General features: G+C 64.4%; 1 protein-coding gene across 1 annotated transcript; it reads right to left on the bottom strand.

Annotated features, from left to right (window-relative positions):
* Positions 1-4,217: 4,217 nt before the first annotated feature.
* LOC138814659 (heparan sulfate glucosamine 3-O-sulfotransferase 6) lies at positions 4,218-9,191 on the bottom strand. Its single transcript, XM_070003784.1, has 2 exons — positions 9,121-9,191; positions 4,218-5,235 (listed from the first exon to the last, which is right to left on the bottom strand). The coding sequence occupies exon 2, from the start codon at positions 5,226-5,228 to the stop codon at positions 4,620-4,622; it is 609 nt and encodes a 202-aa protein (XP_069859885.1). The 5' UTR covers positions 5,229-5,235; positions 9,121-9,191; the 3' UTR covers positions 4,218-4,619.
* Between the last annotated feature and the right edge of the window lie 3,458 nt (positions 9,192-12,649).

The following is a 12,649-nucleotide window of genomic DNA, read 5'->3' as shown; positions in this document are numbered from 1 at the left end:
CACCCTGCCACATGTCACCATTCAGAGAAGGAAGCCATGGTGAGGCTCTGCAGGAACTCCACCAGCCATCTTTGCAACTCTCTGCTCTGTCTAAGATGCCTTCACAATGCAGTTAACGAAATGTAAAACCAAGTCAGGCGCCGGTGGCTCACGCCTGGAATCCTAGCTACTCAGGAGACTGAGATCTGAGGATCGCAGTTCAAAGCCAGCCCGGGCAGGAAAGGCTGTGAGACTCTGATCTTCCACTAACCACCTAAGAAACCTTTAGTGGAAGCTGTGGGCCAAGTGATAGCGAGCCAGCCTTGCGCAAAAGAGCTCCATCCAGAGTTGCCTCTTCCTTGGAAGTAATTGTGCCTGTGGCCTTTAACGCTCCCCTGCATCCTAGTTGCCAGGAATGTGTTTTGTCAACAGAGCAAAACCATCGATTTTCTGCCCATCTATCCAGGGCACAAAGGGACAAGTTGCCGAGGGCCTGGTATCAGGGACGGAAGCTGGAGAGGCCACCCCTGGCTGGCGTGGAGTCCTCCCCAGGCGTCTGTTTCCCTGTCCACCCCGCCTTCCCGCTGCAATTTTGCTTCTGTGAGGAGAAAGAGCAAGAACGCTCCCATTGTGAAGACGGCTGGAGAGCCGCCAGCCGGAAGCTTCCAGGGCTCGGGGGCGTGGTCAGCAGGTGGACGGGGCGTGGTCACAGACACAGCGCAAGGCTGCTGCGTCCCGCCTGTGTAGATAGCTGTCACCTGCCCAGCAGTGCGCGTCCGCCTGGTCACTCTGTGAAGGGAGCGGCCGGTGCCTGTGTGCTGGGACAAGAACACCAATGGTGCCCGTCCCTGGGGGAGGGCGACCTCCACGAGCTGGAGCTGGTGGGACACGCTCTCTTCCACAACACAGGTCCAGTCCCCCTGGGGCCACTGAGAACGTGGCTGTGCCCCCTGCAAATATTTGCACAAGTAAACAACCCAGGAGAGGCGTGAGCACTCACTCCACAGAGAAGGGGGACCCCTCACCCCTGCCCTCACCCCTGCCCGCAGCTGCGCCCCCCCGATACTGCCCCCACCCCACGGCTCTTGTCAGACCCCAGTGGGCTTGCCTCACCCCAGCCTCACCCCCCCACACCCGTCCTCTAGAAGGGGGGTGTCTCACAGGCCTCTGAGTCTTGGCCCCTCATCTAGCACATTCTTCCTTGGTTGGCTTAGTTCAATATTATTTTTCGGTGCTGCATTTAAAAAGACAACAATAACTTGGTCTGCGGGAGTGGCTGGCAGAGTCCCCTAAGAAAGCCCAGCGCTGCAAAAATAAAACAAAAATAGCAAAAATGAAGAAGGAAACACCGTGTAACGCAGCATTCATCCATCGGCTCAGGTTCCCGTGGACTTGGAACCTGAGAGGCTGTGCGGGGCCCCGCTCAGCACACCCAGAGAGCTGGAAGTCGAGGCTCACTCCTGCTGCCCCAGCCACTCCAGGAATCGGGAGGATCCAAGTTAAAGCCAGCATGGGCAAGTAAGCAAGACCCTCCCTCCGTCGCTCAGCCCAGTGTGGCGGTGTTGCACCCGGAATGCCAGCCCCACCCGAGCTGCTGCGGCTGGGAGGACAGAGGCCCGGAGCTCAGAAGTGCCAGGCAAAAGTAGGAAATCCTACCTCTATGCTGATTAAAAGCAGACACAGAAAGGGGGAGACATGGTCCGGAGGTGGAGCACCTGCCTAGCAAGCACAAATCCCCGGTACCACCAAGTCAGAAAAGAGTTAAAAACTGTTGGCCAGGGCTCTTATTCCGTGCCGGCCGTGGGCACTGGTCACTCCCTTGTGGGCCGCTCACCAGGTGCTGCTGGCGGCTGGCTGGTGTCAGGGGCTTCAGCTCCTGTAAGCTGCATGAAGCTCCTTCCCAGGCCCCCATGGACGGGGCTCCTCCAGCCAGGATGCCAGGACACCGCCCCCCCCACCACCCTGCTTCTATGTCTTGCCCTCAAGATCCCTTTTGTACCTCATCTTTGTGTGTTGTGCATACTCTTGTGTTTTTTACCCTGGGGCCGGCCTCAGATTGCAATCCTCCTACGAACAGCCTCCCACGAAGCTGGGATCACAGGCAATACACCACCTCCATAGTACAGAAGACCCCTTTTTTTGTTTGCTTTGTTTTGTTTTGTCGGTCGTGGGGCTTGAACTCTGGGCTTGGGCGCTGTCCCTCAGCTCTTCAGCTCAAGGCAAGCGCTCTACCACTTGAGCCACTGCGCCACTTCCAGTTTTCTAGTGGTTTCTTGGAGATAAGAGTCTCATGGACTTTCCTGCCCGGGCTGGCTTTAAACCAAGATCCTCAGATCTCAGCCTCCTGAGTAGCTAGGATGACAGGTGTGAGCCACCGGAGCTTGGCCAGGAGACCCCCTTTAAAGAGCACCCCCCTCCCCCCAGAAACCCTCCTCCCTTGCTGAGCTCGACTATGAGCCATCAGCAGAACACGGGAGCCACCTCTGTCAGGCAGCATGCGCGGGCTCCCCACACCCCGCACCGGGATCTCCAGGACGCACACCCCTGGGTGGAAGCACCCCTACACCCTGCCCATCACGGACTTTCCCAAGGGTGTTCCCCACTCCCTCCCACATGGGCCCATTCTTGGTAAAACATGGCCTCTCCCTGCCTCAGTTTATCATCTGTAAAGGAGGATAAAAGCCCAGTTGCTTGATACACAAGGGTTGATGGCCAGAGAGGGTGCACGGACAGCGGGCAAGGAGCCTCTACAAAGAGCAGCACCTCTGTGGCCACCCTGGTCAGATCTGCCTCCTCACCGGCTCCTTTCTGATGTCCAGGGCTTTTGAACAAGCCATGGGGGGCAGGGGGAGGACAGTGAACTCTCTAGAGACCAGGGAGTCTGCCTTTGTTTCCCCAGCCCAAGCCTGCCACAGCTTCTGAGCCACAGATCTCTCACTCCGTCTAATCCCCACAGGACCGGCCAGCGCGGAAACAAGAGAACCGTACCCCGTCACCCTTGCGCCAGCCCCCTTCCCAGCCCCGCAGTCCAGACAGTGCAATCAAGGGCCAGACAGTCTCCGGATGCTTCTGCGCCAGAACTGGCGTGGTTGGCACGTTCCCCCTGGCCGCCCAGCCTCCCAGCTCTTCAGTGTGTGTGTGGGGACGGGGGGGGGGGGGGGGGGGAGGGGGGGACGGCAGGCCTTCCTCCGGGCGGTTATGGCATGTGTCTCTGGATCAGTTTCCCATCAGATATCCTGTCCTCCATCCCCTCCTGCAAGAAGGAAGCGAGCTGATAGGATCTGACCGTGGGCGGCCGTCTAGCCAGCTCTGCCCCACACACACACCGCAAGGATCACAGGAGAAGACACCGGGAACAAGATCTCTGATTGTTCTCGATTGCCCCACGGCAGGCCTCGATCCCGCTCAATCGGAAAGCTGGTGTATGAAATGCTTCTGGCAACAGCCTCGCAGCCCCTGCTCGAGTTGACTGACAGCTTTGCAGACGGCTCTTCCGGCCAAACACGCAGCCCTGATGCGGTTCAGATGAAGCAGCAGGAAAAGGATCCTAGAGGGGAGCCCGGCTCCGAGCTGCACGGGAGATCTCAGCTCAATGTCATTGTGCGGGGACTCACGGGCAGGGAGGTTGTCTGAGGTTTGGTAATTTATGGGTGACACCTGCACCCAAGGTTCTGTGTGGGGTTCATCAACCCCCCCACACACAGCCAGTCCCTGAGACTCGGCCCTCCGGCTATGTTCCCGGCCGAGGGTCATCACACAGCCCGTCTGGAGTCACAGCGCGGCCCGCTCACCAAGGGGAGAGGTCCCGCCCCATGGACCCCGCAGCCTGGCCAGCCCGAGACCAGCCCCATCCGGCCTTTCCACGCTCACCCCACCCAGATTTTGCCCAGGTCAGCTTGCCCAGCGCACTGCACCCCTTGGTCCTGATTGACACTGCTCCACCTCTAAGGCTGAGAAGAGAGGATCCGGCAGCCCTCAAACTCACCAAAACCGAGCTGTGTGTCAGGAGTCAGGCCACCAGCCTCAGCCTCACAGGTGACACGGGACGGAGGCCCTGCCCCCACCCCCAGTGTGTAAGAAACAGCGTGGGAGAGGACGCCTGACGGGCAGTGCTGCACCGGAGCTGGTGACACAATATCCCATCCATCGGAGAGCCAGAGGCGTGACTCAAGCAGGAGAGTGCCCCCGAGTTCAATCCCCAGAGCCACCCCTAGAAAAAGAGATTCACGAAACAAGAGGACAAAGGCGTTTAAGATAACAGGCCCACTCGGATTGAGAGGTCAACTGGGAAAATGGAAATCCAACGTGTATTTTTTTTTTGTTGGTGGTTGTGAGGTTGAACTCTGGGCCTGGGTGCTATCCCTGCGCTCTTCAGCTCAAGGCGAGCGCTCTACCACTTGAGCCACCACTTCCATTTTTTCTAGTGGTTTACTGGAGATGAGTCTCACCGACTTTCCTGCCCGGGCTGGCTTTGAACCTCGATGCTCAGATCTCAGCCTCCTGAGTCGTCAGGATGACAGGCGTGAGCCACCGGCGCCCAGGCAAAGTGTAGCTCTTAAACATTCTGTCTCCGCAGGGCGCGCAGCCAGCCCGCTCTGACTGTGTGGGGCTACCGGCCGTGTCAGGAAGGCCGCCCCGGCTCAGTCCCAGCCGAAGTCCTGGCCAGTCATCTGGTAGAACTTGCGGTTGAAGGGCCGGTAGAAATCACGCAGTCTCTGAAGCAGGGCCGGGGCCACGCGGGGGTGAGAGCGGCCCTTGGATTTGCCCAGGCAGCGAGGCCGGCTGCTCCCAGGGGCCCTCGTGAGGCACGGGAAGCCCTTGGTGGCGTTAAAGTAGAAGTGCTTGCCGGTGACCACACGTGTAAGGCCCAGGAAGTCCTGCACGCGTCCCACCTCCCCGGCGGGGTCGCTGACCAGGCGCTCGCCGCTGACGAACAGGAAGCGGGACAGCGGGAAGTAGCGCAGCCAGCGGCCCAGGTGCAGGGCGTAGAGGCCGATGCGCACCGCACTCCAGGCGGTGTCCACGGGGCCCAGGCCGTGGCGGAAGGCCAGCGCTCGGAAGCTGGGCAGGCCTGGGGTCTTGGACAGGGTCTGGGCGTAGTCGGAGACGGCTCGGGTCACGGGGTTTCGCACCACCACAATCAGCTTGGTGTCGGGGGACATGCTGTGGATGCGGCGCGGGGCCTCCCGGGTGACGAAGTAGCTGGGAGTCTTCTCCATGGTGATCTGTCCGTCCACCGTGCGGGGCATCAGGCTCCTGAGAGACCGCAGGAGGGGAGCTGGCCATCGGCCATGCCCCCTCCCCTAGCCCGCTCCCCAGGGACCCAGGACCAGCCCCTCTTCCTCTGGTGACATCCCCCAGGCCCAACCCCTAAGGTGCAGCAATGGGGAGCCTGGTAGGTGCAGTGCGGGGTCCCGGCCAGCCCACACAGACCTGCAGTAGGGGCCACCCACCAGGGTGTCCAGGGTGTCCATCACCGGGGCTCAGAGCTGCCGGAGTGTGTTTACTGGCAGTTTATTATCTCTCAACAAATTCTCTGGGCCCTCATGTCAGGGCAACGCCCTCCCAGTGACCACCCCACCCAGAGCTGCTGTACCCCAACCATGGTGCTGCTTTCCCACCCAGACCTGAGGAGCCCGAGGCCAGCCAGTGTGGACCTGTGACACCCAGCCTCCACGCTGTAGTCATTGGCCCCGAGTGAGGTCATCAATAATGAGTGGCAGGTGGACTGCTCTCCCGCCCCCCCACGCCGAAATTTAATTACACCTCTCCCTGCCCTTAACCACAGCCCTGCCCACCCCTCCCCCTTCTGGCCCAGCTCTGAATGCCAAAGTGCCAACCAAAAAAGCAGGGTGCGCTTGTGTCCATTAGCAATGTGGTTGTGATCGCATCTTTCTGGGCCACTGGGGGCTATCTCGACCTTGCAAGGGCCAGGGTGCCAGGCCTGAAGCCCGGCATTTCTTTTCTTTTCTTTTTTTTTGTTGGTCATGTGGTTTGAACTCTGGGCCTAGGTGCTGTCCCTGTGCTCTTCAGCTCAAGACGAGCACTCTACCGCTTGAGCCACAGCACCACTTCCAGTTTTTTAGTCGTTTCTTGGAGATAAGAGTCTCACGGACTTTCCTGCCCGGGCTGGCTTTGAACCTCGATCCTCAGACCTCAGCCTCCTGAGTAACTAGGATTACAGGCTTGAGCCACCGGCTCACATCATTCGGATGTGAGTAAGGAAGGCACCGGCCCATTCCCAGGTCCAGAGGAGGAGAGCTGACCGCAGACCCCTGCCTTGGGAAAATGCAAACAGGCCAGGCGCCTGCAGCCAGGTCCCAAGACAACACCTGCTGTCCAGGTAGCTCAGGGTGGGGGCCGAGTAAGTGGGGCTGGCCCTGGCAGGGCAGGGCAGGGTAGGGCAGGGTGCGGGGCTGGTGGGGCAGATCAGCTGAGCAAACAGCTCCAAGGAAAGTCTGGGAACTAGGTCAACAGAGGCAGAGGCTTCAGGGCTGTGCTAGGGAGCAGACACCCCTGCCCAACCCCACCCAGTCTCACCCAGCCTGGCCTCCCCCCACCACCACCTCAGAGTCCCCAGAGTCTGCCCTGGTCACGTGGACACCCAAGATGAGTGAACAAGTGCATAGACCATGGGCTAGTGACAGGACAGGACCCCCCCCCCCCCCACACACACACACGCACGCACGCATGCGTACACACACACAGGCGGAGACCCAGGGCTGGTTGTGGTGCTTCACACCCACAATCCCAGAACTTAAAGCGTCTGACCAGAGGCTCTCCAGTGTGAGGCCAGTCTGGGCTACTTGGTGAGACCCAGAAGTACCAGGTTCCAGACGCTACTATGGCCACAGCAGGGCTGGGGAGACGGGAGAGAACAGAGAGCCTTTCCTCTCCGCCGAAGACGTCAGCTTCTTCCATCATGTGGCAGAGAGAGCCAGACCTCCCCCACCCCGTCACAGACACACTGGACAGGGGTGCACACACACACACACACACACACACACACACACAGCTCACAGGAGGCACAGGAAGGGTGGAGGGGGGCTCACTCACGCCACTCTGAGATCTGAGGTCTTTGGGATCAGTTCTGTAGCAGCCTGTCCCAGTGGGGCGCCAGTGGGGGGTGTAACGCAGAGACTGGCATGTTGGGGGCTGGGGGACAGCAACGGCGGGGGGGGGGGGGACCAGGGAGAGCAGAGCAGAACTCTGGCTATGCATGGCAAACATCTGACAAGTTGTTCTGCGGGCCGTTCCGCGGAGCCCACCCCATTTGGTCTGCATTTCCCGACAGCTTCCAGCCAGTGGAGGCCGGGACATGGGATCCCTTTCCATCACAACCAGAAAGACCTGGGGGTGCAGGAGCCCAGGCCTGCTCCTGCCACCCACTGCTCACTCCCCAGGAACTGAAGGATGGTTCCAGAGTATGAGGGCCAAACCACTTCCTACCTGTCCCCGGGAGGAGGGGGGAGGAAGGGGAGCCCCCCTGACCAGACAGGAGCGTTTGGAGACCCCAGCGCCTGGCAGCAGTGCCCGCCCCACGCAGACAAGAAGACACAGCCCCTCCCCCACCACACCGGGACGCGCCGGGACACTGAGGCGGGGGGGGGGGGGGGGGGGGGCATTTCCAGAGGCCCAGGGCACAGTCCCCTCTCACAGCTGCACGCTGTGTGGAACAGGCCACGGCTCCCCTGGGCAGGTCAGCGTCCCCACCAGCCCCCCGGCTCAGGATGTGACCCCCCAGCCTGGGCCTGGGTCTCTCTCCACAGCCTCCTCCCCAAGCCCGACGCTGCCCAGGGTGGTCCTGAACCTGCCTCTCCTCCAAGGAGCCCAGGCCCTGGCCATGGGGGTCCCTGGGGTCCCACTCTGCAGCCTCCTTCCTCTCCCGCTTTCTCCCCGCTGAGATCAAGTGGAGTGGGGAGCCCTCCCGTCCCCCTCTGCTCAGAGCCAGCCCCGCCCGGCCCCCCCATCCTAACAGGAGAGTCAGCGTTCACAAATGGGGGTGAGGGGATCTGCGAGCACCGGGTCCTGCCACCCCCAGAGTCCCCAGGCCACCCAGGCTGAGGCAGAGGACGGGGCGCGGGAGGCCGCACCCCAGGCCTGTCCCAGGAGGGGGGCAGGGCAGTGCAGGAGATAAATCCAACCCCCACCCCTGGGCCCAAGGGCAGTGCCCGGCCCCCAAGTCCAGGAAGGGCTCCTCAGCTCCCCGGGGAAGCAGAGGGGAGGGGAGGGGAGGGGGAGGGGAGGGGGAAGGGGAGGGAGGGGAGGGAGGGGAGGGGAGGGGAGGGGGAGGGGAGGGGGAGGGGAGGGGAGGGGAGGGGGAAGGGGAGGGAGGGGAGGGGAGGGGAGGGGAGGGGGAGGGGGAGGGGAGGGGAGGGGAGGGGAGGGGAGGGGGAGGGGAGGGAGGGGAGGGAGGGGAGGGGGAGGGGAGGGAGGGGAGGGAGGGGAGGGGAGGGGAGGGAGGGGAGGGGGAAGGGGAGGGAGGGGAGGGAGGGGAGGGGAGGGGGAGGGGAGGGGAGGGGAGGGGGAAGGGGAGGGGAGGGGAGGGGGAAGGGGAGGGAGGGGAGGGGAGGGGAGGGGAGGGGGAGGGGGAGGGGAGGGGGAGGGGAGGGGGAAGGGGAGGGGAGGGGAGGGGAGGGGGAGGGGAGGGAGGGGAGGGAGGGGAGGGGAGGGGAGGGAGGGGAGGGGGAAGGGGAGGGAGGGGAGGGAGGGGAGGGGAGGGGGAGGGGAGGGGAGGGGAGGGGAGGGGAGGGGGAGGGGAGGGGAGGGGAGGGGAGGGGAGGGGGAGGGGAGGGAGGGGAGGGAGGGGAGGGGAGGGGAGGGAGGGGAGGGGGAAGGGGAGGGAGGGGAGGGAGGGGAGGGGAGGGGGAGGGGAGGGGAGGGGAGGGAGGGGAGGGGGAGGGGAGGGGAGGGGAGGGGAGGGGAGGGGGAGGGGAGGGAGGGGAGGGAGGGGAGGGGAGGGGAGGGAGGGGAGGGGGAAGGGGAGGGAGGGGAGGGAGGGGAGGGGAGGGGGAGGGGAGGGGAGGGGAGGGAGGGGAGGGGGAAGGGGAGGGAGGGGAGGGAGGGGAGGGGAGGGGGAGGGGAGGGGAGGGGAGGGAGGGAGGGGAGGGGGAAGGGGAGGGAGGGGAGGGCGGCGCTCACCGGTACCAGGCCAGGCCGCGCCCGTAGCACCTGTCGAAGAAGTGCGGCTCGGCGCCGGGCGCGCGCACGTCGGGGTGCAGCCGCAGCGCCTCGAGCAGCGCGCGCGTGCCGCCCTTCTTCACGCCCACGATCAGCGCCTGCGGGAGGCGCCGCCGGCCGGGGCCGGGGCCGGGGCCGGGGCCGGGGCCGGGCGGCGCGGGGCGGCCCGGGAGGGCGCTCAGCGCGTAGACGCCGAGCAGCAGCGCCGCCGCCAGCGCCAGCGCCGCCCGGGACGCCCGCGGCGCGGCCCCCGGCCCCGGCCCCGGCCCCGCGCCCGCGCCGACCCCGGCCCCGGCCCCGCTACCCGCCATGGGGCCGCGTCGCGGGCGCCCCGGGGAGCGGGGACCGCAGACGGGCGTACACGCCGCCCGCGCCTGGACGGCCGGCCGGGGGAGCCGGGCGAGGGGCGGGCCGGGGGGCGGGGCCGGAGCTGGGGGCGTGCTGGAATGGGCGTGGCTGGTCGGAGGGGCGGGGCCGGAGCTGGGGCGTGCTGGAATGGGCGTGGCGGGCCGGAGGGGCGGGCCGGAGGGCAGGGCCGGAGCTGGGGCGTGCTGGAATGGGCGTGGCGGGCCTGAGGGGCGGGCCGGAGCTGGGGCGTGGTTGAATGGGCGTGGCTGGTCGGAGGGGCGGGCCGGAGGGCGGGGCCGGAGCTGGGGCGTGGTTGAATGGGCGTGGCTGGTCGGAGGGGCGGGGCCGGAGGGGCGGGCAGGGGAGGAGGGGGCGGAGCTGGGTGGGGTGAGTCCGGGGCCTCTGGGCGTGGTTTGTGGGCGGGGCCGGAGCTGGGGGCGGGTTTGCATGGGCGGGGCTGGTCGGAGGGGCGGGGCCGGAGGGGCGAGGTCGGGGTAGGTGGGCGTGGTGCAATGGGCGTGGCTTCTGGGCCGGAGGCGGGGTCTGGGCGCCCGTCCCCTCCGCCCGGCCGGCTCGGGGACTCTAGGACCCCGCCGGGCCCCTGGCGCACCCGGACGGGCCAGCCCGCCCGAGAAGGCGCCTTCCCGCCCCTCCTGGACGGGGAGGCCTCCACAAGTGGGAGCCTAGCCGGGCACCCAGGCGGCTGAGAAGGAAGGTGGCCGTTCGAGGCCCGCCACGTCCAGGAGGCTCTGCTCACTGGTCACCAGGACGCCAGCCTGGAGCCAAGGAGCTCAGAGACAGCGCCAGGCCCTGAGTTCAAGCCCGGGACTGCGGGCTGCGCATGCGCGCGCGCGCACACGGTGGGAGCCTCGCCTCCGGACCAAAGAAGCGCACGGGCCCCGACGTCAAGGGGGAAACGAGGCCACGTCCGCAGCCTAACGCGGGCCCCGTCCCCACATTCTGTGGTCAGAATCCGCTTTGGGCCCCAGCTCGCAGGCGCCACCCAGGTCGGTGGGAGCCCTGCCCCCCAAGAAACAGCCGGCCTGGTTCCGGGATCCGCCCGTCGGGGCCCAGTGGCTCCGGACCCACCCCCCCCCTCCGGCCCCCCGCGGTCCCCCGGGAGGGTGTGAAAGGCTCAGGGCAGTGTTCGTGGGGGAAGAGAGGGAACTCCCTCCCAGCGCCAGGAGATTCAGGAGATCGGGCCCTGGTTTACCACACCCCAGCACTGCCCACAAAGGAGAGGGAGGGCCGGTGAAGCCCCAAGAGGACCAGCCACCTGCCCACTCCCAGCCCCACCCCAGGCCCAGCCCCTCCACCAGACCAGGCCTCTGTCCCTTCTGCTTGTTAGGGGTTGGCTCCGGGCCTAATGGCACCTGGACATGTCTCAGCTGTCTCTGAGGGACACCAGGCCTCCAGGACCCACCCAGCTGCCACCCAGGGCTGCCCCGGCCGCAGAGGGCCATGCAGGGCCACGTGGGGCTAATGGGGTAAAGACCAGTCACGGCCCCTCTAACACAGCCCCCAGGGCCAAACCTGCTTGTCAGGGCAAGCCTGAGCCTGAGGCCCTGCGGGCAGGTTGTTGGCATGCCACTGTCTGGGAATCATGCTGGCACACGCTGGGGACAGGAAGTTCTTCGTCTAGTCTAGCTTAAAATGAGATTTGTTCCAGACTGGCTGGTTCTCCTCAGAGCCTTCCCACAAAAAGCCACCCAGGCCTACAGCACCCACCCAATCCGAGCAGGCGCCAATCAGGACTCCAAATCCCCTGGCGTGTGTTCCCCTGCTTATTCTCTGAGGATAATTCTCTATCTCTGGGAGCCAGGCCCGGCCCTTTTTTTTTTTTTTTTTTTTTTTGTCGGCCGTGGGGCTTGAACTCTGGGCCTGAGCGCTGTCCTTCAGCTCTTCAGCTCAAGGCCAGCGCTCTACCACTTGAGCTACAACGCCACTTCCGGTTTTTCTGGTGGTTTATTGGAGATAAGAGTCTCACGGTCTCTCCTGCCCGGGCTGGCTTTGAACCTCGATCCTCAGATCTCAGCCTCCTGAGTAGCTAGGATTACAGGCATGAGCCACCAGCGCCCGGCCTGCCCTTTCTTATCCCTGAGGGATAACGTTTCCTCAGGCCCCCACCTGCTGAGGGAGGATGGTCTGAGAGGCTCTGCCTCCTTCCTTCCTCCTCCTCCTATCTGGGCAGCTCCTCCCCCCGCCAGGACCCAGCCTGGCATCCTGCCCACTCCCTGCTTGGTGATCTTGGGAGACGGGGGTCCCTGTCTCTGGAAAGGTCACTTGCGTTCTGCTGTCTGATTATTTTTTTCCTCTACCCAGAACACCTTTCTCTGTCTCTTTCCCAGCCTGCTCCGGCCCCCCAGCCCGTGGTGCCCCCTCTCCCCCTAGGCAGAGAGCTGTTAGTCGGGGTGCAGCTCCTCCTCAGCGGGGGACAGCTGGGGGGGGTTCACACATGAACAGGACCTCCCTCGCACAGCCCGCCCTGCACCCCCACACCACACCACAGGAAGGAGTCTGGCGAGGGGAGCAGCGGAGGGCTGCGGCCCCAGGGCAGGCCCAGCTGTCCTGGATTTGCGTGGGGTTTTTCCACTCGGATGCCGGATGTGCCCAAGAGAGAGGATGTGGCTGTCCTGGGCAGGGGCCGCTGCCCTGCTTCCCTTCCCCCGGTGGGAGACGGTGGTACAGGGGCCGCAGCAGTGACTTCATGAAAGGATTTCCAGGTCTTCCCTGCCAGGGACCCAGCTCCCTCGCCTCCCTTTCCATGTTGTGGAAGGTGGGAGTGGGGAGGGGAAGTACAGGCCCTGAGGCTTGAACTCGGGCCTGGGCGCTGTCCCTGAGCTTTTGTGCTCAAGGCTTAGGGCTTTACCACCTGAGCCACAGCACCACTTGTGACCTTTCAGTGAGTCATTGGAGATGAGTCTCACAGACTTTCTTGCCCAGGCTAGCTTTGAACCTCAGCCTCCTGAGTAGCTAGGATTACAAGTATGAGCCACCAGTGGCTTCCTCTCCTGTTTTTATTAAAGATGACAAACCCCTCCTCTCCAAGGGCCTGGTCCTGGTAAAGAGACTGAGGACATGTACCAGGGACCATGGGACTGCGGGAAAAGCTGCACCCCCCCCCCCCCCCCCCGCCCAGCAC

The sequence above is a fragment of the Dipodomys merriami genome, unplaced genomic scaffold (genome assembly GCF_024711535.1).
Source record: "Dipodomys merriami isolate MVZ:Mamm:240054 unplaced genomic scaffold, mDipMer1.0.p SCAF_60, whole genome shotgun sequence".
Lineage (NCBI taxonomy): Eukaryota > Metazoa > Chordata > Mammalia > Rodentia > Heteromyidae > Dipodomys > Dipodomys merriami.
Note: the sequence above shows the minus strand (reverse complement) of the source record. Positions and strands in the feature narration are given on the sequence as shown.